This window comes from Patiria miniata, unplaced genomic scaffold, assembly GCF_015706575.1.
Source record: "Patiria miniata isolate m_02_andy unplaced genomic scaffold, ASM1570657v1 HiC_scaffold_29, whole genome shotgun sequence".
Taxonomy (NCBI): domain Eukaryota; kingdom Metazoa; phylum Echinodermata; class Asteroidea; order Valvatida; family Asterinidae; genus Patiria; species Patiria miniata.
The window spans coordinates 10,008,790-10,034,820 of NW_024037068.1; the positions used below are offsets into that span (position 1 = coordinate 10,008,790).

The 26,031-nt window shown below is 41.3% G+C and overlaps 2 protein-coding genes across 2 annotated transcripts; both read left to right on the plus strand.

Annotated features, from left to right (window-relative positions):
* The first annotated feature begins 500 nt into the window (after positions 1-500).
* On the plus strand, positions 501-15,385 carry LOC119736164. Its single transcript, XM_038210187.1, has 13 exons — positions 501-661; positions 1,202-1,270; positions 2,211-2,450; positions 3,056-3,234; positions 5,178-5,338; positions 5,928-6,094; positions 6,634-6,735; positions 7,246-7,338; positions 8,032-8,250; positions 9,552-9,674; positions 10,119-10,211; positions 10,784-11,005; positions 11,141-15,385. The coding sequence occupies exons 2-13, from the start codon at positions 1,237-1,239 to the stop codon at positions 11,194-11,196; spliced, it is 1,689 nt and encodes a 562-aa protein (XP_038066115.1). The 5' UTR covers positions 501-661; positions 1,202-1,236; the 3' UTR covers positions 11,197-15,385.
* A 2,121-nt stretch (positions 15,386-17,506) lies between these two features.
* LOC119736123 (galanin receptor 2b-like) lies at positions 17,507-19,830 on the plus strand. The gene has a single exon (XM_038210136.1). It carries the CDS (start codon positions 17,880-17,882, stop codon positions 18,849-18,851), a length of 972 nt encoding a protein of 323 aa, XP_038066064.1. The 5' UTR covers positions 17,507-17,879; the 3' UTR covers positions 18,852-19,830.
* Positions 19,831-26,031: the final 6,201 nt, after the last annotated feature.

The window sequence follows — 26,031 nt, forward strand, 5'->3', positions numbered from 1 at the left end:
CGTCCCCATATTTAATACCTCTGTTGTGTTTCGCCTCCCAACCCTGCATGCTTGTGAGTCCCTACATGTTTGCTTCTTGTACCACTGTCAATTCGCCTCTGAAGAAGTTCTTGTTAAGATTGGAAGGTCAGGCCGCCTTAACTTTTTAGATTCAATTAATTACCGTTTTACTGCACGAACTAGGCTTCCCCAACAGTTGCCAACAGTTTTCCTATACATGGGGTTTTAAATACAAGAAAATAGATATTAACAGGGTTGGACAACGTTGTCATTCTAGGTATAATTATGATGATAATAACTCAACGTTTTTCAAGAAGGTCAACACTCTTACCTCCTAAATTGCATTACCTTCAAAGCAACAATTACCTCGAGAAAATCAATCACTTGCATGAGGCAAGTCCGACCTCTGAGATTTTTTAAAAAAAAATTGTTTTGTTCTTCGAAGAGAATCGATTTGGTCTTGTCTCGATTCCTCCAATGATGAAATGCATGTATATCAAAAATCAATCTTTCGTATGGAACTGTGCCAGTTTAAGGTCGTGGTAATAAGAAGGTGATTCATAAAAGTCTGTTGATCGCAAAACAGGCGACATTTTGTTACGCAGGAGCGTCCCGAAACGCATCGCTGGTGAACTGAGCTCCTGTATAGGCCTACGGACGGGTGAGTTTAATAAAGAAATCGTTGTCTCAAACAGCTAGAGAAGAAAATGCGCCATGTTGTCAATTTTCATTATTATAACAGTTTTAGCCGGTCCACGAGAGCAAGCATAGTGTCCCCCTGGTACCTATTTGACTGACTGTTACGTATGATTTAAAATTGGTTGTAGAGATCTGGGCAGTGCCATCGTATAGGATTACCCCGCAACGCCAATGAATGAGCTACATCCGGCCCTATTGACGAGGAAGCCATTTTAGATAGTGTTCCCTAAATATATTTTATAAACTGTAAACTGTTGAATGTGCCAGACTGCGCAAGGGGATATTCCATAGACTGATTATTCCACCCTTTAGTTCAAAATAACCTGCAGGATGCGACACGAAATAACATCTAGTATCATTACTGCCTGGAATTTTAAGCTGCCATTTGAGTCTGTATTGGATGAATTACAGGCTTGGGATCCACGCTCTTGATTTTGCTATTTAGCCTAAGCCGATAATCGCTTCAAGACATATTTTTCCCTTGTTGTTCCGGAATCAATAGGTTCCTCAGACAGTAAAGCCAATACACTGGGAGCAATGGCGTTTCTACTGCTGATATGTCTCCTCGCGGGTGAGTCTTCCAACCAGTTGAATCGGCCAGAACTTTAAATGATATTAGCGCAATCGAATTAAATTGGTTAATATTTAAAGGGAAAATACAACATTTGCCAACATGTTAGTGAATGACAGTCTAAAGCATCCTGTAAAATCTTGGCTCCTGGTGTGCTGACATTTTCAAGAAAACTTGAAATCGTTGGAGAGCATTGGGTTTTTTTTCAAATAAGTGCTCCTAATTTTTCATATTTATTTATTCCGCATTTTGTTTGCAATTGATAACACATCTGTGAAGGGGTACAAGTCTGTTGATTGATTCTCTGACCTATACAATTCCCCTAAGTCTATAAAGTGCAACGTCTCATCTTAAGTAGGGTCCGGGAACTAGACTACAAGAACATGGTTGGTTTTCTTTGATTTTCCAGCATCTGCAGTCCCAAACGTGAAACAAGTCAGTTTAACAATATTTTCTATAGCATACTAATCCTCAAAATCCATTTATTTTTGAAAATTGCAGCAAAAGCAAATGCTGTATATTCCCTTTAACTTTGTCGGACCAAGTAGAGTACTGAACTCAAAGAACAGTTATCAAAAAGTGTAAAGATCACCAAGATCAACGAAATAAAGTAAATTTATAAACAAACGAAAAGATAAAAGTGGAGAATTATTCTTATTATCTGCCTACGTGCCTTCATCTGAAAAATGTCACATGAAGTATGACGAGATTGAACAAAATTATGAATACATTATGTGGCATTAGACGAATTTGATTTCTGAATAACAAGGTTTGGCGTAGACGAAAAATTGTCTGACAAAAGACGAAATTAAACATTGGATGTGCACTAAATCGATATTTCTGGGCGAATTTGAATATTAGAATCGTTTACTGATTCGAATGATAAACGTTTTAAAATAGCAGGGAAAACATATATTTTTTTATTATTTTCAATCGACAGAAATTGCATTAATGACTGAGGCCCGGGTTTGTAGCCTTGGCAACGAGCCTGACCCAGACCTACCAAAGGTCACGCACTGGGTCACACTTCCGGTGCGCGACCCTTGCGACTGTTCTGTCATTGTGCCCGGCGGATTCAACACGGTACCGGTGCTGCAAAGAGGCGGCTCGCCGTACGTGCGAACACACTACCCTATGGTCTCAAGTGACCCGAAAGAGATTGGAAGCCATTTTGGTTGCGGTTAGTATCAATATATTACCTATGCTCTGTGAGACTTTTTAGTATGGAAAAAGTGAGCAATGGAGCTTGACACTTCGTAGGGTTTAATCCGAGAGCGGGTCCATATGTTTGAGTAGGCCCCACTTGATTGCGTTTCAATCGTATGAAAACAATCTTGTCAAACTGTCCTCATTTGCACCTCAAATCTCAAATGACAGGATTTCATTATCTTGTCATCTTGTCAAGATTTGTAAGTTTATCCCGGCTCTATCTTGTCAGGATGCGGTAAAATCCATTCAATTTAAACGAACGCAGTGTCAATCTTGCCAACCTTAATGCCCCCTTTTTCAACGGTACGTGTTAAACTTCCAATCGGCAAATGGTAATCGGCAGAAGAGTGATTTCCCTGTACTTTAATCCATATTAAAGTAAATCACTCTTCTGCCGATTGCCATTTGGCGATTGGAAACACGTACCGTTGAAAAAAAGGGCAAGGTTGGCTAGAATTCACACTGCGATCGTTTAGATTGAATGGATTGTACCCCATCCTGACAAGATAGAGCCGGGATAAATTTACAAATCTTGACCAACCTGACCTCTGTGCAACCATGGTGCAACCCTCACAGATCCCATACAGCAGGGGGTGCACGACGCCACCGTGGAGCCACATGAAGCCGCCGTGACGTCACCGAACTTGCCCCACAGCGAATGGATTAAGCTGATGTATTACGACCGATCTGACCCAAACAGCATCGAACCAGACCACAGCGTATTGGATAAGTGGAAGTCGTCCCAGATAACAGAAGTAAGGAATGAAAAAAGATTGATAAGCATGTTAGCAGCTCACATACAAGATGTGCAGAACAGATATTTTGCTATATGTCACATCGTAGATTTTTGTCAGCAAATTATGGTTGTAAGGCATTATAGTGCAGAAAACAAAATACTAATTTTTAATTATGAAATTGTTAATTAAAACAACCCAATTGATTAATCGACGGACGGCCTTGGGTGCAAAAGATGCTCAAATCTGTAAACGGAGAAAAGGGCATGTCAAAAGGTTTTAATGGCATCTACAAAACTTATTCACTTAACGTATCACTCTATATTTCGTGTTTTACTGACAGTGCTGACAGTGCTGATAGCTGATTAGTTTTGACGGTAGAGAACGAAAGCAAATAATACTACTTATTTCGATGGTGTAGATGGGGATTTTTTATGCATTACTTGCCAACTTTAGTAATGAAGCTCCATATCGGCTTTCCAATTTCCTTCATACTTCACTGCTGTCACTTTATATGCGGTTTGTGTATACCTAACCATTCCTAATTAAGGGAGGCTGCTGCAGTTGCCACGCCCATCGGGTGGTAATAGTCTCTCGGCTGTTTTGTCCATCGTTCATTAAACCTTGTCCTCCATGGTTGAGACCGGCGTATAATTGAGACGATCGTTGGCTTTCTGAATTCAGGCTATCAATTTAACAGCGATCGATGGATCTTGAATTGTGAAGACGGAAGTCTCATTAAACTCAAAGACCATTCGAGAAGGAAACCTTGCTGTAAAATAGTAAGAAGAGGCGAGGGTTTTAGGATAGGGTTTCAGATCGATTCTATTTATTCAAAATTATCTTCTATATGCTTGTGGTGAGCATGTACCCGTTAAAGAGGCAGTGAATGCTCGAAGACATTTCCGTCATTTGTCGGGTATAAGTAGCCTAAGGTGTGATGAAATAAAAACAACTATTGTGTCTGTCTTGAAATGAGTACAAAAGGTACTTTTTGAGAGCTGTTTTTCAGGTCCAGTTTCGACCCCAACGTGCAATTTGTGTAAGAGTCGTCGTTGGGGACAGCCAACAAAACACAGTAAATCGTGACGTAATAAACAGGACTCCTGATGCAACGTAGTATAAACGAGTCCTGTTTATGACGTCACGATTTACTATGTTGTGTTTGCTGCCCCCAACGACGACTTTTACACAAATTGCACATTCGGGTCGAAACAGGACCTGAAAAACAGCTGTCAAAAGTACCTTTTGTACTCATTTCATGACAGACACAATAGTCGTTTTTATTTCATCACACCTTAGGCTACATAATACCCGAAAATGACGGAAATGTCTTCGAGCATTCCACAACCTCTTTAACACCGGTGACAAATTTGCCTTTAATAGTGTAAAAGGCAAAATTGTTTACAACAATGACACTGTACTTCATAGCTGCAGACAATAAAACCCTAAAAGAACAAAAAAATCAGCAAGATATCCGCCATTGAAGTTATTATTGGCCTTGCCACAGCGACAAAATTACGCCCCAGCCAGTATTAAAAGATAGCAACACACCACGAAATAATGGTTTTCTTTGCCACTTGTTAGTGGTTGACCTTTTACGTTTTCTACCAAAAAATACCAAAACACGACAGGAAAATGACATGTCCGCTCCGGCGAACTCGTTTATTGGTGCGATCCATCGTTACACATTTTACGTTACGGTAACACTTCGAGAATCACCGTAATGTATTACGTGTTGTTTTACCCAGTCAGAGTTGTTTGATAAAAACCCAGATCAATCGGGATTAAGTAAAGTAACTGAGAGTTGAATATTGTATAGCAAGTAGATTTCAAAATAAGATTCATCCCCATACTGTGCATGTAAATCATCTATTTATGGACAATTGATGTCCATAGTGAATCGTGAGTTTCTCTTTAGTAACTCCAGTAATACAATGAGCTACTGCCAATCTCTATTTCAGGTCAAAATCTCCTTGCGAGGTAACTCGAGCGGGTTGGATTTGTCTTTTGACGCGAGGGGTAGCAACTCGACCTCCTGGTTCACCTACGATCGGCTGTTGAACTCCCCGTGGAAGGACTTGGATCACAATGCCATCTTCCGCTTGAACTGGACGGCTAAAGGGTATGTCCAGGCCCTCTAGGGGATCAAATGACCGGTCAAGTCCTTATGCAGAATTTCTAGTTTGAGGTGAGGGGGTGCTTAGGCTCAAGACCAACTCGTGCGTAACATTTTGATCCCGTAAAACACAAACGCACATTCCTTTAAAGTGTTGTTGGTTTTCATAATATGGTTGTACTTTTAATTTTGTAGACGTGTTTTTTTTTGGGGGGGGGTGGATTTTTTTGGTACTTTTAGTGAGAAACAACAACTTTTATATAGGTAGTAGTGAAGGTAATAGATCAGCAAAGTTACTTTATGAAAACAATGGTTGGAAAATGTGGAACCTTATCTATTTTTATAATCATTATACTCAGTGTTGTCCGAGAGCTGATCAGAAATTTTTCAGTTTGCCAGTTTGTTTGTTTGGGACTAGAGGTCTTATTTAACCAATCGACCACCGGTCAGTTCCAATCTGACATGATAATACATTAGATGACTGAATGTTTGCGTCGACATGCAAGTAACAATCTTATACACAATTCAGAGTCAGAAAAGGCAACAACCCTCTGATGAAAATTTGACACTTTTTCCCCATTTATTGTATTTCCAGCGCGGACATATTAGGTATCCACGCCGAGCTCAGGAGAAGTCATCCCGTCGAGGGTTGGCTGTTATGGGTCCCTTCGGGCGCGGACGAGGCCCAGAGATGGGGGACGGGAAAACTCCCAGTTATTGCCTTTGCCAGAACACTGAACAAGGTGCACTGGATGGACAGAGGTAAGCCTATATGGCTGTGTCCGAAACAGACGTTTTTGTATGAGGCTACGGATATTGGCTCTGCCGGGTCAAGGTAAAAACAAAAGCCGTATCCGTATAGTAGAGTGATTTCATACGCGGCTTGTGAAGAAGCAAAATTACTATCTATACCAATGGGTTGACATTTTATGTAGTAAAACAATACATTAGTTTGATTCGCTATGGCTATTCATTAATTGATTAAATGTATTTGCATACATTGGTGGTATACACCTATTTAATTGGTTGGATTTAGCCCATTCATTGGCGTAACGGGGTGATCCTATACAATAGCACTGCCCGATTGACTAGTGACGGTCAGTCAGTGAGTCAGTCAGTCGGGTAGTCAGTGAGATGGGTACAAAGGAAAGAATAAGCTGGCCCTCTGGGAACAGCAAAACAGATGTGCATATCTGACACAGGTTGGTCAGCAATCGTACGAAATTGTGATTAAGTTCGTTATGCTTATATCATTTTATATCTACATCCATAATGTTCATTTTCCTCATGTTCGTTCATAGATGTTTTGTCCCGTGGTCGACCGTCGATTCAGAGCTCCACCCCCGCCCCTGCACGCGGCGAGTACGGTGTGGACTCAGAGCCGAGGACGAGGGCAAGCACAGGTATAATATCACCCTTACCCACTAAAATATTCTGAAGGCGCCGGTGGCCGCTAATCTCTTCTGATTGTTAGATATTTGTTTGACCCTTGACCTGGTTACGACCCTTGACCTGGTTACAACCACGCACGCGCAAAGGATGTACCTGAATTTACCATAATACCAGCAAGTTCGATCCGGAACTATCCACTTACTATGATCGAATTGGTTAACATCAATCCTCCCTGCCCACCAGATATTCCAACATCCATTTTGTTAAGAACGTTTCAGCAAATTTTGCAAACAAATGCTGGGTAAGCCTCAGAGCTATTTGGCCCGAGGTCACCAGTAGCACGTTAAACGAGAAACCTACAATTGTGAGAAAGTAAGTGGGAAGTGACTAAAGTAAGCAAAACCATGGGTTTGGAATAAGGGCCATCGTGTTAGCGGAATTTATCAAATCGTGTTGCTCATTAATTTCGACTGCACAAAGCTTACTCCCGTTTATCCTGTTTCATTTGCCAATGCGTGTAGCTTACGAGTTTCAGCCGTGGTGGATGGTCGACATGGGAGGAACGTTCTCTCTGGAGGAGATAGTCATCACAGCTTGTGCACCCGGCGCAGGGAGTAAGAACCAATGCTGCTTTCGGATTTGTCTGTCCCACAGCTCCCTGAACTCTCTGTTTGTTTGTTTGTTTGTTTGTTTGTTTGTTTGTATCTACCTTTTCTATCTTTCAGATATTTAGTGAGGGTCACAAACCCTTCTTAAAACCACAAGTATAAGGTTATGGAAATATCCATGGTGTTTGTTTTATGTAGGCCTACTCTCCTACACGTTCTCGTCGAAAAACTGATTATACATTACAAATTGACCAGTTCAAAATATGTCAAAAGAACAAAACAGCAGACTTACAACTATGCAGACCTTAATTTAATGTTGTTATTTTTCGTTGAAAACATGCAACCCATTTTGGGGGGGGGATTCAGATTTGGTTTTTGCAATTGGCATTATAGACCTGAGATCTAATGACGTAATGGCTTTCTTTAGATATGCGCTTTTCATATAGGAGCGAAGTCAGGACGCCAGACGAAGTAGGGACCGTCTGCCACATAGGAAAGCGCACATGTAAACAAACCGTGACGTCAAATGTCTCAAGCCTATTCGAAATGGGTGTATTCCGAATATGTCGTTGTCATTTTGCCTTTTGTTTTGTCATCGTATTTTAATGCGGTGTTAAATATTTAATTAGCTTGATAATAAAATGATGATGAAAATAAAATAACTGATGATTCCTTAAATCAATCATTTCTATCGTGCAGAGACCGAGTTGACTGGAGCGCAGTTCCGCGTGGGTGTCAGCCAGGCGATAGACGAGGGAACACTGTGCGGGTCACCGGTGCGTGAGCCGGCCGGCGAGAGTACCAGCCTCACCATCCTGTGCCCTAACAACATGCCATCTGCGCGGTACCTGGGCATGAAGATTGACGGAGAAAACGGCGTCCTGGGGTTCTGTGACATCGTTCTCGATGCAGATGGGGGTGAGCAGCTGTAACCGAGACTTTGGAAAGTTTAAAATAAAGCTATCCTTACTGTAGACTACATACAGGGAGAGTAGGTGGCTGAATACGTTACCCATACAGGGGGGTTAAAAAAAAAATAAAAAAGGAATCCCAAATGGCGCCCCCTATTTTTTTTTTTAAGGTCTGCATGTAGCGCGTTTAAGATCTAGGATATCCAAGCCCAATTAATAAGCTTTATTTTAGTTCTTCTTGCTCATGTACTTTTCAAGACTTTTAAACACAAACACAGTTTTATAATTTTGTCCACGGATCACAATAAAGGTGATATTTCAGCAAAACGAAAACAAATCACATTATCACAAAAATACCTGAACACTCTCACAACAATGATAACTGGCCCTTATCATAACCTTTATTTAAATATCTTCTGCTTCCAATGTTAAAACAACATGCTTTATAATGTCAAGAGTTTATAGTCTTGCCCCACCTTCTACTTGGCTACCCGGAGACTTATGGGATTATTCTGATATCGTTGTCATGATACGACATGGTAATTGTACACAATTTTAAAACTATGTTTGTGTTCAAAACTCAAAAAGTACATTAGCGATTTGAATGATTCTTGTACTAAAAGAAAGCTTATAAATTGGGCTTTCACATCCTAGATCTGGAAAGCGCTACATGTAGAACTTTTTTTTAGAAAACATGGGGCGCCATTTGGGTTTCCTTTTTTTTTTACTCACCCTGAACTCAGGAGCGGAAGTGAGGAGCACGGGTGCATGCACGGTCACTAATTCGCGCGCGCGTAATATGGCGTACACTTTTGACGCACAAAAAAATAGCTTCTTATATCATCATTTTGTGTGGTTATTTCACCAAACCAAATTATATATAATATTAACATTTTGATGTGAAATGCACATTGCCGTAGTGTGCCAGATGAAATAACCACGCGAAACGAGCACCTTTATCCGAGCTGCATACGTATCCCGTACCCGTATAATTTTGGTATTGGTCCCAATTATGGCAGGGGCCATTAAAATGATTCAAATGCCGGAAACGAATGCGGCTCAGAAAATGTCGTGTACGTCAGGTTTGTAAAGGCTGTGTTATCCTAAGAATTCAACGCATCAATTCATTGCTCATCATGCGCAGTGGGAATTTGAGATGAACGCTTTATGAACACGACTTCACATAACTCTGAACCCTTTTTTCATACTCGTATTCAGTCACATGAGTTTGAGGCAAGGAATCCGTCCCGTTAATCTGGTGTTAGGTCGTGAAGTGTTTTCTACATTTTTTTATTGGACGATTCACAGGGCCAAGCCCGATGTTGGTGGGACGGCCCACCTGGCAGAGCAGCGTACTGGCCCGTAACGCCTCGCTGTGCGTTGACGGTCTGGTGGGTGTACACGAAGCGGACCTTACTTGCTGCCAAACAGGTAAGGCAGAGTATAACTTATCATCAATGATGTAGCATCGAAAGAAGTTGTATAAAAAGTTCCTACTGTGGACATTTCGATGCCAAAATTGTCATTAAAGGCCACGAGACATTCGGTTTTTTGGGGTTGTGTGCGTTTTCCCCATTTGAAGCAAGTATTGCAACCATTCTAAACCACCTTAAATTTTTTCCCGAACGATTTCATGCGAGATAATATCTTAGGGTATTTGGTACCAGTCCCTTGGTCACTTTGAGAAATGTTTTTCTCATTGAACCAGTAGTCGTTTCCCGGTAGATACCAACGTTCATTCTACCATGGATAACGCCAATACGAAATGATATATTTTCTTGTAAAATACAACGGTGGAAGCAAACCCTGGCCTGCGGCAGTAGTAAACGAAAATCTACAGTTGATAACTCCTTGGTATGTCTCTCTTTGTTTAAGATGAAGAGAGCGACTCTTGGTGGCAAGTCGACCTGGGGGAAGTCGTGACGGTGACTATGGTAGTCATCAGTCCTTTCCCTGATCTCACCAAATGTGGGTAATCTTGGACTTCAAGTCTGTTCCACGCCATTTGGGTGTATTATAGTTCGATGTTAAAAGTACATTTGAGAATCTGCAGCCGATCTCAGGAAGCATTTGCGTGTAACTTACCCCATGCACACTTAACGCAACAACTCTGTTTAATTTATATATAGCTGCGCAATAATCTTGCGGTCAATTTCACGAAACTCCGCGTATCTGCGCACGGTTTTAATTGTAAACTTCTCGCAAGAGGATTACCACAGCTCTTAAAACGGCTGTTTCTGTGCGATTTGATATTAATGAAAAAAATAAAACAACGATTGAAACACCTCCGCCCGCCATTTTGAAAATAGTTTCAACCGACCGTCTTCGGAATCGGGCATCAATAGTTACTCTCGAAATTCTGTCACTATAGTAAAACAAAATTGCATTTACTTCAAAAATAAAACTGTGAATTTCTTGTATGCCTATCAAACTAGTTGGGGCTATAACAGGCTTATGGTGAATGAAGCATAAATTCAGTATCACAGTATGCACTCGTACTGTGGATGATACCAGTTTCGTCTGTCGCCTTCTTAATGTAGGGACTGACATGGCAGGCGCGACCATTGCGGTCGGCAACGACGACGACCCGTTCGTACTCTCGGCTGAGACGTGTGGCGGCGCCCTCGCCGTCGAGGATCTTCAGAAACACCGCCCTCTGTTGGTGGAGTGCGTGCCAAGCGTAAATGGCCGCTACGTTTTCATCAGGGGCAACAACAAGCCAGTGAGCATGTGCGAAGTTGAGGTGTTCGGCAGAGCAAAAGGTAACGACTGTTTTGTGTCTTGATCAGAGGAGCTCGTCCAGTAGTTTGTCGTATCGCGTTTAGATACAAAATACCAAACAATTTCATCCTGTAGTAAAAAAAAAACACTTTCATTTTTTTTTCGCGTGTATACAGGTGACGTGTTCTACGCTGACACCTTAAGCATTCACGCCCTCGTGACCGAACAATAATCGGCCGTCATTCAAGAAAAGCGAGGCGCCAGACACCTCGGAGTTGCTTACGTCATTCACTCATGTTTAAGGCGCGTATCGGTTCATTAGTGACTTATTTTTCAATCGGGTAAACCATTATGTAACATGGATGTTGTGGTCATGATGATGCAAACGTTCAGAAACTCTTCTGCACTGCAATGCACTGTATCTCTTAAAATGTGACTGGTGTAAAACCGGTAACAGTTTGTTTAATTTGATCAAAGTAAACATGCAATGATACTCCAATGTTTGGGTTGCCTGAAGGTTGCCTGGTGTTATGACGAAACAGCTAGTAATATGGCCTATAAATGAGTCAATCGTATGAGTAGTAACAAGCTATATCATCCCTCCGCAAGCTAAGGAAAAGAGTTTGTTCTAAAACTCGGCATTCTTAGTGTGCTTACACTATGGATAATGTCATATGGACAATGTCAGCTTTCCTTCCTTTTAGTAATAGGCCTATATAGATGTAGTAGTGGGGTGGTCCAATGGTTACGGTGTTCGACTCGTGTGCTGTGGTACATGGGTTCGAATCCTGACGGGGAACATGGAGCACTTTACAACGATTGCCTCTCCCCACCGAGGTGAAGTCAATGGGTACCTGCTAGGAAGAAATTCCTTCAATGCTTGAGCGCCATAATGGCATGCAGCCGTGCTAAAGCTAGGGTAACAATAGAGCAATCAGGGTAATCAAATAACGAATCTCACGGAAACGTTCAATGAACTTGACTTTCAAAGCCGGATTAGACTAGCTCACTCTTTGCCTCCTTCGGGAATTCGTGAGCTCCTGCAATCAACTCCATCTAAATGTCTAACGCACGCAGTCGTCGGGCTTTTTGTGCTCAACCTTGGCGTGCTGCATGCGAATGTTCCTTGTTTATCAATGCCGTGCGGGCTTGGACAGTGCGCGGCAATTCATACGAACTTGACTTCAAACCGATTGTGGAAACGAAACAAACATGCTCTTTCAAATTAATAATGCCCTCGGAAACATCAAATGCGTAGCATCCCAAACAATGGAAATATTAATTTCCTGCGAGAAATCGTTGTGCTGGCAAATATTGACAATTTTGTGGCTCTCTTTGGAACTCGGTACCGAATCAAATAACTTCCCTTCTACATTCAATCTTTCACTATTCAAGCCAAAAGTGAAAAGATTACATTTCTTTCCCTGTGACTTCTGTATCGTTCTGCATGGTCCCTGTAATTTGAAGCCAACACCTTGAAGTGGCCTGATCCTTACGTTTGGGCGATACGGATACTGAAAAAAAAAATTCGTACGTCCACACAGCCTTTTTTCTGCTGTCGTCGAGAATAAGCTTTTGGCGTGTTTCTGTGGGAAACAGCAGAGATTATGAAGGTGTTCGGCTCGGAGAAAAAAATACTTATTAAAACACTGATTTGAGGTGTAATTCGTCGAGCACATTATGGGAAGTGTGCATCTCCCATGATGAGATGTCGATATGGCCTGGTGAAATGACCACACAAAATGGTGGTTAAAATCAGCAAGCTAAATTCCGAAACGCATATGCATAATACGTATCCGGTGCGCATCATTTCCAAACGCTAACACCGTTTAACCAATCAAAATACAAATTGAACAATTGGAGACTTTTAGACGCTTGGTGGCGCCAAACACACCGGTCTTTTTCCATTGTATGCGTCATTATGAACATGCTCACGTTTGTTTTAAGAATGAAGCAAACAATTCAAAAGGACCGTCAAATTTGCCGCCACCACGCGTTTCAAAAGTCTCCCATTACTCCCCTCCCTAATAGATCATAGGTCAGGTTAGTCTATAGACCATTATCATATTGCGGGCATCTTGATTTTTTTCCCATTCAAATCAACGTAACCAAAGCGAGGCTGGAAGGGAAAATAGTCTGATTCCTTTTTACACACAAAAAACATTATAATTCAGTACTGTTATTGGATACATACAGGGAACATGACTGAACTGGTGGTAGCATGTTAAAGCTCAATGGCATTGTACAGCAAGCGTCTTTGATATGCGTGCAGATTACTCAAAACAACACTGCGTCTTGACCTCAAGATTCTGACCATTCAGCGGGCGCCTTCTATCGCGGGTCTTCGGTATGGCAGTAAATTGACCAATCAACAGCTTTGACCGAATGTCTGCTTTAAATGGCGTCTTCTGAAGGTGGCCCCGATGTTAATATACTGGCGCCCGAGGTCGCGTAAACTTTACATGCACGGATATACAGACTTTGGTATAACCGTGTGGCTCTATCTGCACACGTAGACGTACGTCTGCTCTTCAGACTAAGAGCAGGTATAGCTGTCTAATTCAAAACTACAGACCGTGACGCAGCAAAGGCCCCTCGCACGAGTACATACCAGTACTCAAGGCACAACGCCTAAATAACCGTGTTAAAATACAGCTCCCCGGGCATCATGCCTGCCCTTCAATTTCACAGATAATTATGAGCTTCGATATTATGATTTTAAGATTGATAACAACCATGATGGGCATTTTGTCTGGAAGCATACAATCATTTCATATTCGGAAAATGTCAAGCTATCGCTGACATAATTATTTTAAGCGTTGGATTTGCGCCCGTGTGTTTGTGTGTCCGGTTCAATTGCACTTTCCTATTGTCTGCGTTAAACATGGTTCACGAACTTAAAGATTGTACAGTTCATTGGATTCAATTATAGTGTCTTGAGCTCAAAACGATCGGGTATAGGATTGACAAGATAGATTGTAGATAGTGTGCGTCTGTGCACTCTCGAGTCCTACAGCCACCAGAAAAAGAAGAAATGAGCTCCAACATTTCACGCTCGTCATCACAAACGCACATCGTTTGTTTCTAATTATTGTGTCAAAATCAAATTGCTTCAGGATGAAACAAAAAAAACATTGGGGCTTTTCAACAAACCATTGCAGTTGCACGTGTCTGTGACGCACGCGGTGTGGCAATTGCAGAGGCTCACGTGGTGTTAGTCACGTGCACAGTGGGCAGGGCCTAAAATGGATCGGTCTTCAGGTTGCATCCAACACACCCAAAGACGGCTACTGCTCAAACGATGACATTTTTAGAACAATTTAGAGAAAACAAACCTTGCCTATGAGGCCAAGTAAAAAAAACATGCTTAGCGTCCTGCCTTTTTGAAAACAGGAAGGATGAGGCCCTTTTTTCCCTCCAAAATGGCCGCCCGACTGGGCTATTTTTCAAGATGGCCGCCAGACTTATAGGCCTATATATCTGCATCTTGACATTCTTATATGAGATTCACATTGCCCATAGTGTGCCAAATGAAAAAACCACCACGCAAAATGGTGATTAAACAAGCGACCTTTTTTTCCGAACCACATTCGTATCTTGTTCGAAGTAGGATTTTTAATTGTCCCTTAACGGGATTTTACAAGTAATTATCATATGACCTCATTTGCATGTGACCCGGACAGAGCGCAGAGTGTATTTATCCACTGGTGACTTAGTGCCCCAATAATCTTAGAATTTTGATACAGTGTTATGTTCCAAGATATCTTTTATTTATTTAATCACTTTTTGATCGCTGCTAAAAATGATCAATATTTAGATTGGGTATATTATGATGTACTTCATGTAAGTTTTCGAACTGGGCGCTGTAATATAAGAGCCTTTTTAGAAACTGCGTGCTATCTGCACAAGCTGTTGTGGGTCGCCATGTTGCTTCATCGGACTGGTCTTTCGCCGGACTTACGTCACATTTTTGAGATGACGGTGGATCATTCTCACCATCAACTATATTTGTATAATGGGGGACATAATGTAGATGCTGCGGGTGAGTCTTTGTAAGCATATCACAATATTTGAGCAAGTTTTGTTGTTGTTGTTGTTTTCTCGCTTCGTGTCACTCTTTGGTTTCACGTGACATTCACTCGCTTGTGCCTATTTTCGCACGTGCGACCACCATTCAAACATGCATTTACATGCGACTCAATAACATATGGAGTACAGTAGTGACGAGATCCACTTCCTGAGCGCTCAGGCAAATAAGTTTGGTATTTTAACTAAACAACTTTAGTGCTATTTAATCAGGAAATATTTCAGGACTGAATTAACTATAGGGCCTAAGAATTACACAACCTTCAGGAATAATGTCTTGTTTTGAATTGTAACTCAATCTTTGAAATCCAATTAAATCTTAGTGATTCTTGTGAGATCCTTTGTACTGGTTTCTATCTTTACATTGATTGGTGTGTTATCCAAGTGCATAATCCTACTTATTCCCCAACCACACAGGGCGGATCCGGGGGGGCAAAGGGGGCCATGCCCCCCCCCCCAAACGAAACCAATTTTTTTTTTTTATGTGACATCGCAATAAAGGCAGGCAATGAGTACACCACCATCTTTTCCTAAAAAAACATTGGTTAAAGTGGTCAGAAATTGCCTCAGATCGCACCACAGAGCATCTAGAATCCAAAAAATTTTCGGGGCGCTTAAGCGGGCCCCGAACCCCACGCCGTCATTTTGTTGACCCACTTTTTGGGGGGACCAAATTTGTTTTGGGCCCCCCAAAAAATTGTGTTCTGGATCCGCCCTTGAACCACACACACAGTGGCAACACTGCCCAGAAGTGGGATTTCTTTACATTTAAAGGGGCATTATGGCCTGAAATCCCCGAAAATGTAATGTTTTGGATTGTTTACTTATGCTATTTGAAATGTCTAGTTGAAAGGAAACCAACATTATGTCTTACCGTTCCCGAGAAAAGACGAAAAAACCGGTTGTTTACAACGGACACGATGGAGTTCGCATGCGTTTTTCCTGTCGTTTGCATTCAATGAACGTACATAAATAACACACAGCACCAATACACAAATGTTGTTTCTTGCACGTCCGCAGAAGACGACCACTGTGCGGCTGGAATCACAACAAGCACTTACAGCTCGATTTTTTGGGACAAAATAATTGTGACCCCCCGTAATTCGTTCACGCGTGGTTCTCGCAAGAATAACACCAAAACGCCCGTTTTTTAAAGGACGGTTGACGTTTATAATATTCTACTTTTAAATGTTCTTTTCATTTAATGTCATTTCGTTTGAAACGCGTTTCGTAGCCCAATTGGGCGTATTCCAGGCCGTAATGGCCCTTAATAAGGACCATTGAGAAACGATGCACGTATACATACGGGATAATTAAGTGGTTCGGGCCGGAAAACTTGCTGATTAAAGTAAATTGATCAGTTGCGTTCAATTGAATTTCATCGAAATTTAATTCAGCCCAGTTGTGCTCAATTGAGGTGAAGTAATCTAAACTTAAATTAGACCTATATCGACCTTCATTGAATTTAAGTTGCTGTTTTCGAGTTTCATCCTGTAAAAAAAAACATATTCATTTTCTAAATTGCTTATTTTTTCGTTCAATTATTGAATTCAGTTATTGAATGATTCATTGAATTATTGCTTTACACATTTCGAATCAATTGCGGCCAGATAATTCCGTTCTCGCGCCGGATAGGCTGGTTCCCGCCCTACAATCAGTATAGATAATATGCGGACCGGGAACCAGTCTGCTCGCAAGGCATATCTGTTTGTCTCCAAAATAAATCGCTTTCTTCACAGGGCTGCAGAAGCCTCCGTACGCGAACAAGAGAGGGCGCTTTTTTACCAATTTCAATTGAACAAAAGTGAGCTCATGACAATTGGTCTCGCGAGCGACCTCATTTTCTGGTCAGTATTTAAGTATCAACCCGGAGACCGCTCGGTAACACCTTTGACATGCAAGTTCGGTTGTTTTCCCCCCGATTGTTTGAGGTGACACTATTCATTCTTATAATAAAAATTGGACATTTTCCTTGCTTTCTGCTGAGGTGATTCTTTTCAAAGTACATTGTACCCCATTCTAAAATTCGAATGAATTCACCCTGAATCCTCTTGTCCTCATGCAGTGTCACCTTTAAGAAAAGGAAAGTATGGCTTTATTCCGAGGCTTCAACCCTCTAAAAAACGGCAATTGACCAGATCTAGATGGTTTACTAAATGCTCCCCCACGTCCTTCAATCGGATTGAATAATCTTGAGAAAAAAATGCATTGTGCTCGAAAGGAAATAGGCCATGCACACAAAATCTAATTTGAAGGGGGGAAAATCGTTCCTCTTTTTAGGGCAAGCTTTAAATTTCTACCCGAGTACAATCCATTATAGGATTTTGTATGAATCCATTTTAATCATGCATTGTTGCAGGTAGCACTCATTCAGTTGAGTGGGATTCCTTTTAGCTTTTTATTTTTACATGTATTTGAACATTTTGCACTTCTATAAAGTAGGGCGTGAATAGATTCATTGACCTGATTATTAAATCTCATCTGTCGGCATAACTCTTCAAAGAAATACAGTTTTTGTCCAAATGAAATGGCTCATAAATATGAACATTAAGTGGGATCTAACGGAACTTACGGAAGCCTTCTTGATGTAAGAAATTTGGAATCAAAACTGGCCAATGGAATTCAATGTCATACTTTGTGCTCTGGCAAAGTTGATTCAGGTCGTTATTCGCAGGCGTGAATTTGCAAGATCTTCGCGATGAATCAGACTTGATTTTGGGCGGCGATGTAATTTTAGCCAAAGTTGCGCACGGACGGCCGGAGCATGCAGTGGCCGGGCAACGTAAAAATATCGTGTACGGGTCCTCAGATAGCCGCGAGTAACCAACGATGGCAGACGTAGCGATCCGTGTTATCCAGACAGTCTCAGCCACACTCGGGGTGCTTGGTAACGTTCTGGTGTGCGTCGTGATCGGTCGAGTACGCACCATGCACACGCTTACCAATGCGTTCATACTCAACCAGGCTGCCATCGACTTGATGGGGTCCGTATTCACGCTGATCGAAGCCAACGCGGGCCGGCCGAACCCCGTGCCGCCGGGGCTTGCCGGTGAACTCTACTGCCGCGTCTGGTACTCCAAGTTCTTCATCTGGGCCTTCTTTGCTGCTTCTACCTACAGCCTGGTGGCTCTGACACTGGAACGATACCTGGCCATAGTGTTCCCTTACCGGTACCAGGTCGTATTTACCAAACGGAAAGCGGTCTTGGTCATAGTGTTCGTTTGGATGCTGGGTTTGGTAAATTCCGTTTACAACTTGATATATGTAGCACCGGACGGCAAGGGACTGTGTGTTTCGGTCAAGGTGGCTGGGTCTCAGATCATTGGTGCGATGCTGTTCCTGACCGAGTACGCAATACCGGTTGCGGTAATGTTGTACGCTTACATCCACATCACGATGGTGCTGAAGCGAAGCGCCAATCGGGTCGGCCCAGTGACGGGGGAAGGAGCGGGAAATCACGGCGGACAGGAGCACCAAGGCCGGGCTGGTTCGCTCCTCCGAGCCCGAAAGAACGTCTTCAAGACGCTCCTGATCGTCTTCTGCTCCTTCGTGGTCTGCTGGACCCCCAACAAGATCATCTTTTTCATGTTCAACTTCGGCTGGCCGCTAGACTTCAGCAGCTCCCTGTATGTGTTCTCCGTGGCTCTGGTGGCAGCTAACGTGTTCGTCAACCCGGTGATCTATGCGCTGAAGTACCGGCAGTTCCGTCGCGGCATTAAGGTCCTACTCGGGCGAGCTGTGCACGCTGATGAGATATTCACCACTTCAGCTGGACAAGTCCCCATCCAGAGCAACGCTTAAAACAACGGCATTCCTGTTCGTGATATGGCCTGAATGAGAAGAACCTTTACGAAATATTCGAACAGCGGAGAGGTTAAAATTCGTTAAAAGATGAAACACTATCGTCAAGTCTTGTAAAATTCAGACTGTCATGCCAGACACATCTGGAGTCTCGTCTCCGGCGGCTGAGGTCAGTTTCTTTACAGAAGTGTCATGCACAGCCAGACCACACAGAATTTATCAAACTCACATGTCATAACAGTACTCGTCGTCACTTGTACCGTGTGATTCGAATTTGTCATTTCTAGTCACATGCCCTTTTGCTATATGTGGCAGTTTGTAAAGGTAGGCCTATACACCATCATCATTTTGAGGGTTTTTTAAACAAAATCCTGGAACACTTGGCTTCATTTTTCGTCGGTTTAAACTGTAATATTTTATTGTTGACGCAACTAGTTGGCAATCGTAAGAACAGGAACTATGCACGTTCACTTGTATCTGAGAGATCTACTGAAAGTCAGGGTACGGAATTTTGTTTTAATTAACTTAATAATGAAATTTAAAGGATAGACCATGGAATCATGTTTTTTGAACAAACACCTTCGTCCGTTGGTCAGCATGTGTTTTCAACTTTGTGTTTGTTGGCTACGCTTTAATGGTTGGTTGAATATAGTTTAAGTTGTTGTTTATGGTGGGACTATTTTAAATTCATTATGTGGCTCTTCTGTTTATTTAAAGTTGCTCTCCCCGTAAGGTTTTCGAGTTTCACCAAAAAAAAAATAATAATGTTTTTAAATTGCTATTTTTTGCAATAAATAAGTTATTCATGTTTAAAAGAGACATCGACCCCAAAAATTACGCTCGTCGTATTATGAAATATTTATTGTACACATTGACTTGTTTTGCGGCCCGAAATTCCTTCAGGCATTTCTTTCGTGCGTTATGGGCGCAAAGCAACACAAATTTAAGCGTATTTCCAGAGGGTTGAAAACGTCCAAAAATAGAAGAAAAAGTAGCTATTCCGTTTGAATACAACATAGGCTACAAGTTGAAAATACGTTGGGAGGAAAGAAATCAACTCTGTTGAAGAGCATGCGAGGGAATATCAGCATAAAAATTGACAATTTGTTCTTTGATTGAGTCTATATTAGTCTGTGCTTTCTGTGATGCGTTAATGTAATTTCATCACTACGCGGTACCTAATATTATAACATTTGCTCGTATTTTTCACAATGAATAGATCGTATCGAATACCCCCATGTTGGCATAGCAACAGCGCAGCGACGTACGCACCGCCATGTTGTAGGACGGGCAAGCTGGTCTAGCTAGCTAGTCGTATAACGCATACCGATATAATACGATCTATAGCAGACCTGGTTGACGGCAATTTGTTTGCGGATATGGTGGTGATCGTTTTTAATGCCAACTTCATAAGTTGTATCTTTTAGGTCTTACGCTTTTTTAAAGTTACATGTATGGTCGACACAAAGTGTTTCTGATTATGTGACTGAAATATTTTTTTTAAAATTCCCTTTCAACTCTGTTATTTAACAAAATTGACAATTTTTTTTTTCAGGAAACTAGCAACAATCGCATTGAGAGGAAAAGTTAGTCGAATACACAGTGATACACTATCTTGCTATGACTTGGTAGACATGTTTAAAAGCTAAACATTACATGTCCAATTCCTAAACATCAATATTCAAGTAAACACTATCCGTCAATACTCTAAACATGTTTAGCATAGCAAGAAAGAGTTTAGAAAAGTGTTTAATTGTTGAACATCGTTTTTTGCATTGTAGATTGAGTCTGCACTGCATTTGTGCCTTTTTTGTCAAACTCAATCTAAAGAGTATTCTTTTTTTCACGCTTAATTGTCTGATTCCCACTTTCAATGGGAGAAAATTATCTTTCAGAATCCCTCCTTTTCCCAGGTTTTCCAAAGTCAGTTTCTACGGCTGTTATACACTTCAACTTAATAATACAATTAAAGCGAGATATGTATAGAAATAGCTGTTATTCTGTGTGTGTGTTCTTAAACGATCTCATAGCCGTGCAAATTACTGTTCACTTTTTTTTCGAATGGATATAACCCGTTTTGGAAATTTACCCTTACTATGGCCAAAAAAAAAGTCTCCGGTTTCTGGTATGGAGCTAGCCCCAAAAGTGGTGCGGCGACGCGGCTTTTTTTTTTTTTTTTACCTGTTTTTTTTTTTTTTTGGCTTCAAATGTCGGCTGATGACTGCAAATGGTGCCCGACTAAACTTAGTGCAAATATATGGGAGTCCAGAGAGGCCACATAAAGCTTATTCTCGATCATAACCCCATCTAAAAACACGTTAAAATTGTGCAGCAGCAGAATTCCAGGCAAACCAGTGAGTTTGGCGGTTTTGAGACATCATCTTTTATTGAAAAAAAAACTTTTTCATTTTGCCGACGCGCATGGCTACGGCGACGCGCGCGCATACCAGAAACCGGAGACTTTTTGTTTTTGGCCTATCCGACGAATTATAGCAACCGCGCGCGCGTGTGTGTCGTGTCAACGCTTGCGCGCGCTTCGCCGAATAAAAAAAACGGACTACTAACGGAAATTTCCAACCGTGCGTCTTAAGACGCACCGTTGGAAAGGCCTTCTTTCGTTGATTACTTCAAAATGACAGCTTGTCAGAAAGAATAATTTCACAGGGAGTTTAGTCCCCTTACTATCTTTCAACCAAGTATGTTTTTTTAACAATAAGTACGCCAGCTACTTTTCGGATAGCTGCAAATGATGGACTATAGCTTTATTGTTTTGTTGTGCATAAAATTGAGGCATTCATTCAGTGCAGCTCGAAGCTAAATTGACTTGCATAATGCGTAATGGTCATAGAGTTGGCTTCTTTTGGGGAATTCAATTATTTTCGTCAGATCATTAATTTTCCCTTCATCTCAGTGGGGGGTTTAGTACGGTTTGAATTTATGTCAACGGTTATTTCAATACCTGTTAATGGTGCCTTATATAGATATAGAATAAAAAAGACTAGATCGGCAGACTCCGGTCATTATAATGTCCGGGAGGCAATGCAATGTCTCCCTAATGTCACCGTTTGCTGCTATTTAGAGGCAAGTTTTTAGTGTCGCAAATAGGCTAGATCGATTGTTCGTGGTCCAAAACATAAATACATGTATACCGAAATTCATGGGGGTAGGATAAGGTAAAATTGGGGTTAGGTGACATGATCAAGATGGAAACGTTTGTGCACACACTGAAAAATTGCCTGTGTTAATTTTACCCAAGAAAGGGTGAAAACTGGAACTACCCAAACTTGGGTTGTTCTATAACCAATTGTTTGGGTTAGAATTTGTTAAATTCAACCAAAAGTTGTAGTCGTACAAGACCAAATTAAATTTGGTCTTGAATGACCACAAGTTTTGGTTGAATTTAGCAGAAATTCTAACCCAAACAATAATGGTTACAGAACAACCCAAGTTTGGGTAGTTCCAGTTTTCACCCTTTCTTGGGTAAAATTAACCCAGGTAATTTTGCAGTGCAAGTCTATGGGAATGTCTTCCAAATGACTCATTTCCCGTAATAATTATTCTGTTTGCTATTTTTGAATAATATGTATGTTCTTTTTAAAATTGCATTTGTAGATCTGCGCATGCGTACATCCCGTGAAGTCCTATTCTGTACTCACATGGTTACTCACTCACTTACTCACTCCCTCACTCATTCGCAAAGCCTGGACGCGACTTATTTTTTCCCAAACAACATCGTATCGATGGTTGTTGAGCGCCCTCTACGATACTTTTTTTATATCATACGCAGGTATATAATGCCATGAATTACGATCTGCTTTCCAGCTTTCCGATGGCTCAGCTTGATAATGCCATGGTTTTGAGATCGGAGGGTGTGAGTACGATTTCGAAACTGCATTTTTCCAATATTTTTCTTTTTTAATTTGCGGCTTTGGAGGATTTTTTTAAAGTGGTAATTATTTCATTATGGGTTCGAATTCATTACTTTGTTTCTTTTATATATTTTTTCTCATGTTTTTAGGGAAGTAAAGTCCAAAACCTCATAGCGTACATCCATTTGCTTATGTCGTTTAGCAAAAAAATCGCAGCCCAGACAGCATTGCAAGGTCCGTCGCGCTTATCTCCTGTGCCCACGTCGAGCAGCTTGGTTCCAAACGCTCTCTACTTCGCTTGGTCGACCCAGTTAATCGATCCAGGGTCTCCTTGGGCGGCCTCTGGGCCTTGTCCTGGGGCTGACTTTTCCAGGAGTCGATAGCGATGCCGAATGACTTCTTGGCCTGGGTATTGTCATCAGCCAGGAGTACGACGTGGCTGAAGAGGGCACGACGCCGGCGGAGGATTATGGAGGACATCGTGGGCAGTTAACTGTTCTGCACTGCAGGTATATTAAACGTCGTTGTTGCTGACGAAGTCAAACCAGCGAATACCAAGGATGGATCTCTGACGACTTAGATGGACTAGATCGCAGTTGAGAAGGGTCCGTGGTCTCTGACCCGTAGAGTAGGACAGGGGTGACTCGACCCCGAATTCACGCAGTTTATCACACTTCGATCTAGATACTTACGCAACAGTTTTTAAACGCGATGTCTTCACGGAATACGCACCTGATTGGTAGCACAGTCCAATTATCTCTTTTATTCGACGGTACCAGTAGGAAGACGCCCCTCGTAGAAAATGGTATGGTAATTTACTGTCCCTTTCCATGGTAATTCGTTTGTAGTATTTTATATGTTCTCGGAAGTCCAGGTGAAAGCACATTTTTTTTGAACGTGGTATAAATTTGAAGCGTAAGGTAGAGTGTGGGGGAGAACCATTTGTGCGTTTGGGAGAGAGAGGTGTCCAAGAGTAGTGTGTGAAGTTGTGTTGGGTCGTCGCCACCCGTGACCAGCAGGCGAGTGGAAGCAGCCACCGCAGGTACCTGGCCAGCCATACCTAAACTGTTGAGGCCGAGAGCCACGTATAGTCAGAAGTACATGTAAAAGTACTTGCTTGACACTCTCCAAGAATTACCGTAAGTTCCTTTTTATTATCAAAAACTGATTTTTGAATCGTGTTTGGGTATAATCTGAATCCACTTATTTAGACACCATTTGAGATCAATTTGTATTTTCATGCGTGATTCCAAAAGAACCGAGATTTGTAGTGTTTTGGGTTATTTTACATTTCATAGATAATCATTTTCCCTGGTGGGAACAACCAACCCTATTCCGATCCCGTGAGACCAATCTGTAAATGGCAGGGACCCCACTGCAGCCAGGCGGTGACTGATCAACACACTGATCGAGGCAGAGACGACAATCCAGTCAACGCTAGTGTCACCCACTTGAGCCGAATTCTGTATCTGGGGAAGGTTGCAAGTATCTTAAACATAACCTAGAATCTGGAATCTAAAACCCACAAATTGGCTTTGATTTAAATTGTAATTTGTAAAACTTAAAGTCCGGTTGCTTTGTTTTTTTTACTTTGTTTCTTTTAATGTAACAACTAAGTTGGCTTTATTTGAAGATTTGGATTGATATTTCTGTATTCGTTTCTTGGCTGGATCAGCAAATTTTCCGTTACTATTTGTTAAGACTCAGTTGAAAAATTGCTGAATTATTTTGTTGGATTGAGCTTTCATATTTTTTGTATATAATTTGTATGCCTTGCTAAGTTAACCTGCTAAGTTAACCCGTGCTAATTCAACCTGCGATTTAATTTGCTTGATTTGAGAAGTTTCTTTTGATTTGCCTAAGTTAAATTCTGTTACATTTTGTCATCTTCAGAGAAACCCTGAATTCTTTGGATCGTTCTTAAGTTGAGTTCTTGAATTGTGGAAGATCCTCTGATTTAATTTGATTATTTTGTAGATATTCTTGTAAATATTCCTCTTCTTTTTTTTTCATTTGATTTTTCTTTAAAATAAAATTGTGCTTTTGCTCTTGAAGTTAAAATCAAATCCGTTTCTGTTTGCCTTATTTACTGAGTTGAAGACAGAACTATCCCATTTATCTAAGGTCTTGAGAAAATACTTGACATCCAAAATATAGGGAAAAAACATATTACACGGCAGCTATTACTATTTATGCAAATTAGGCACCCCTCCCAAAAGAATATCAGGTGTCACCCCTTCTTTAGGGCTAGTATAAGAATCTATCTGCCAAGTTTGGTGCTTTGGACCAGTCGGTCACGATCTTGTCAAAAATTGGATCTAGGCCACTTGACTAAAGGTCGAGATTTGTAGCCTCACCGTACTCAAGAGCCGCATTCATCAGGTCTTCAGTCTTATGAGGGTTAGCTCATAATTTTTCTGCTAGTGCTATTAGCGAAAAATGGTGATCGTAAGCGCGGAGTTCGTGGTTAGCAGCGCTATGAAATTGGGCCCCATACGCAATTACTTTTTCTGCAACCAAGTATAGTCAATGACCATAGTGCGCATGCGTTAGTTGGTAATGAATGGTTCTCGGACTTAATAACTTCCCTTTAAAACAAATCCTCCAGAGCCACGAATGAGAAGAAAATGCTGAATTTTATTTTTATTCATCATCATTTTAGGGAAGAAATTCACTTTTGAAGGAAAACAATGAAAAATGTAAAATTCTCTCAAGGATTGGAATCTGGAACCTCCAGCATTCAGACCAGCGATTTATTGCGCAGCATATTTAGTTGTTCACGTGACATGTTTCACGCATGCGTATACGGTGAATTACTTTACCGAAATGCACAAAATATATATATATTTGGGCGCAGGCTTTTTGGGGGATCCAAATTTTTTTCGGCCCCAAAAATTGTGTTCCGGGTCCGCCCTTGCATTTTCAGGTTTCATTTTTACTGAAATATCAATGTACCTTAAAATGTCATCCGTGGACAAGGTTAAAACAACAGTGTTTGTGTCCAAAATTCCATAATTGGAAAAATACATGAGCGATCTGAGTGATTCTTTCACTAAAAGAAAGCTTATTAATTGGGCTTTCAAATCCTAGATTAGTAATACGCTACATGCAGAAATTCTTTTCAAAATGGGGGCACCATTTTGGTTTCCTTTTTTTTTTTACCTCGCCCTGTACAGTCGACACAATAAGAGGCAGTATGGGATCCGTGCACAAGTACCCCATCAATGGCCAGAAAAGGAGAGTTGGGGGTGACCTAGACTGGTTCCCGATCCATCCACAACGTATTTCGAATGTATCCAAAATTATTGGAG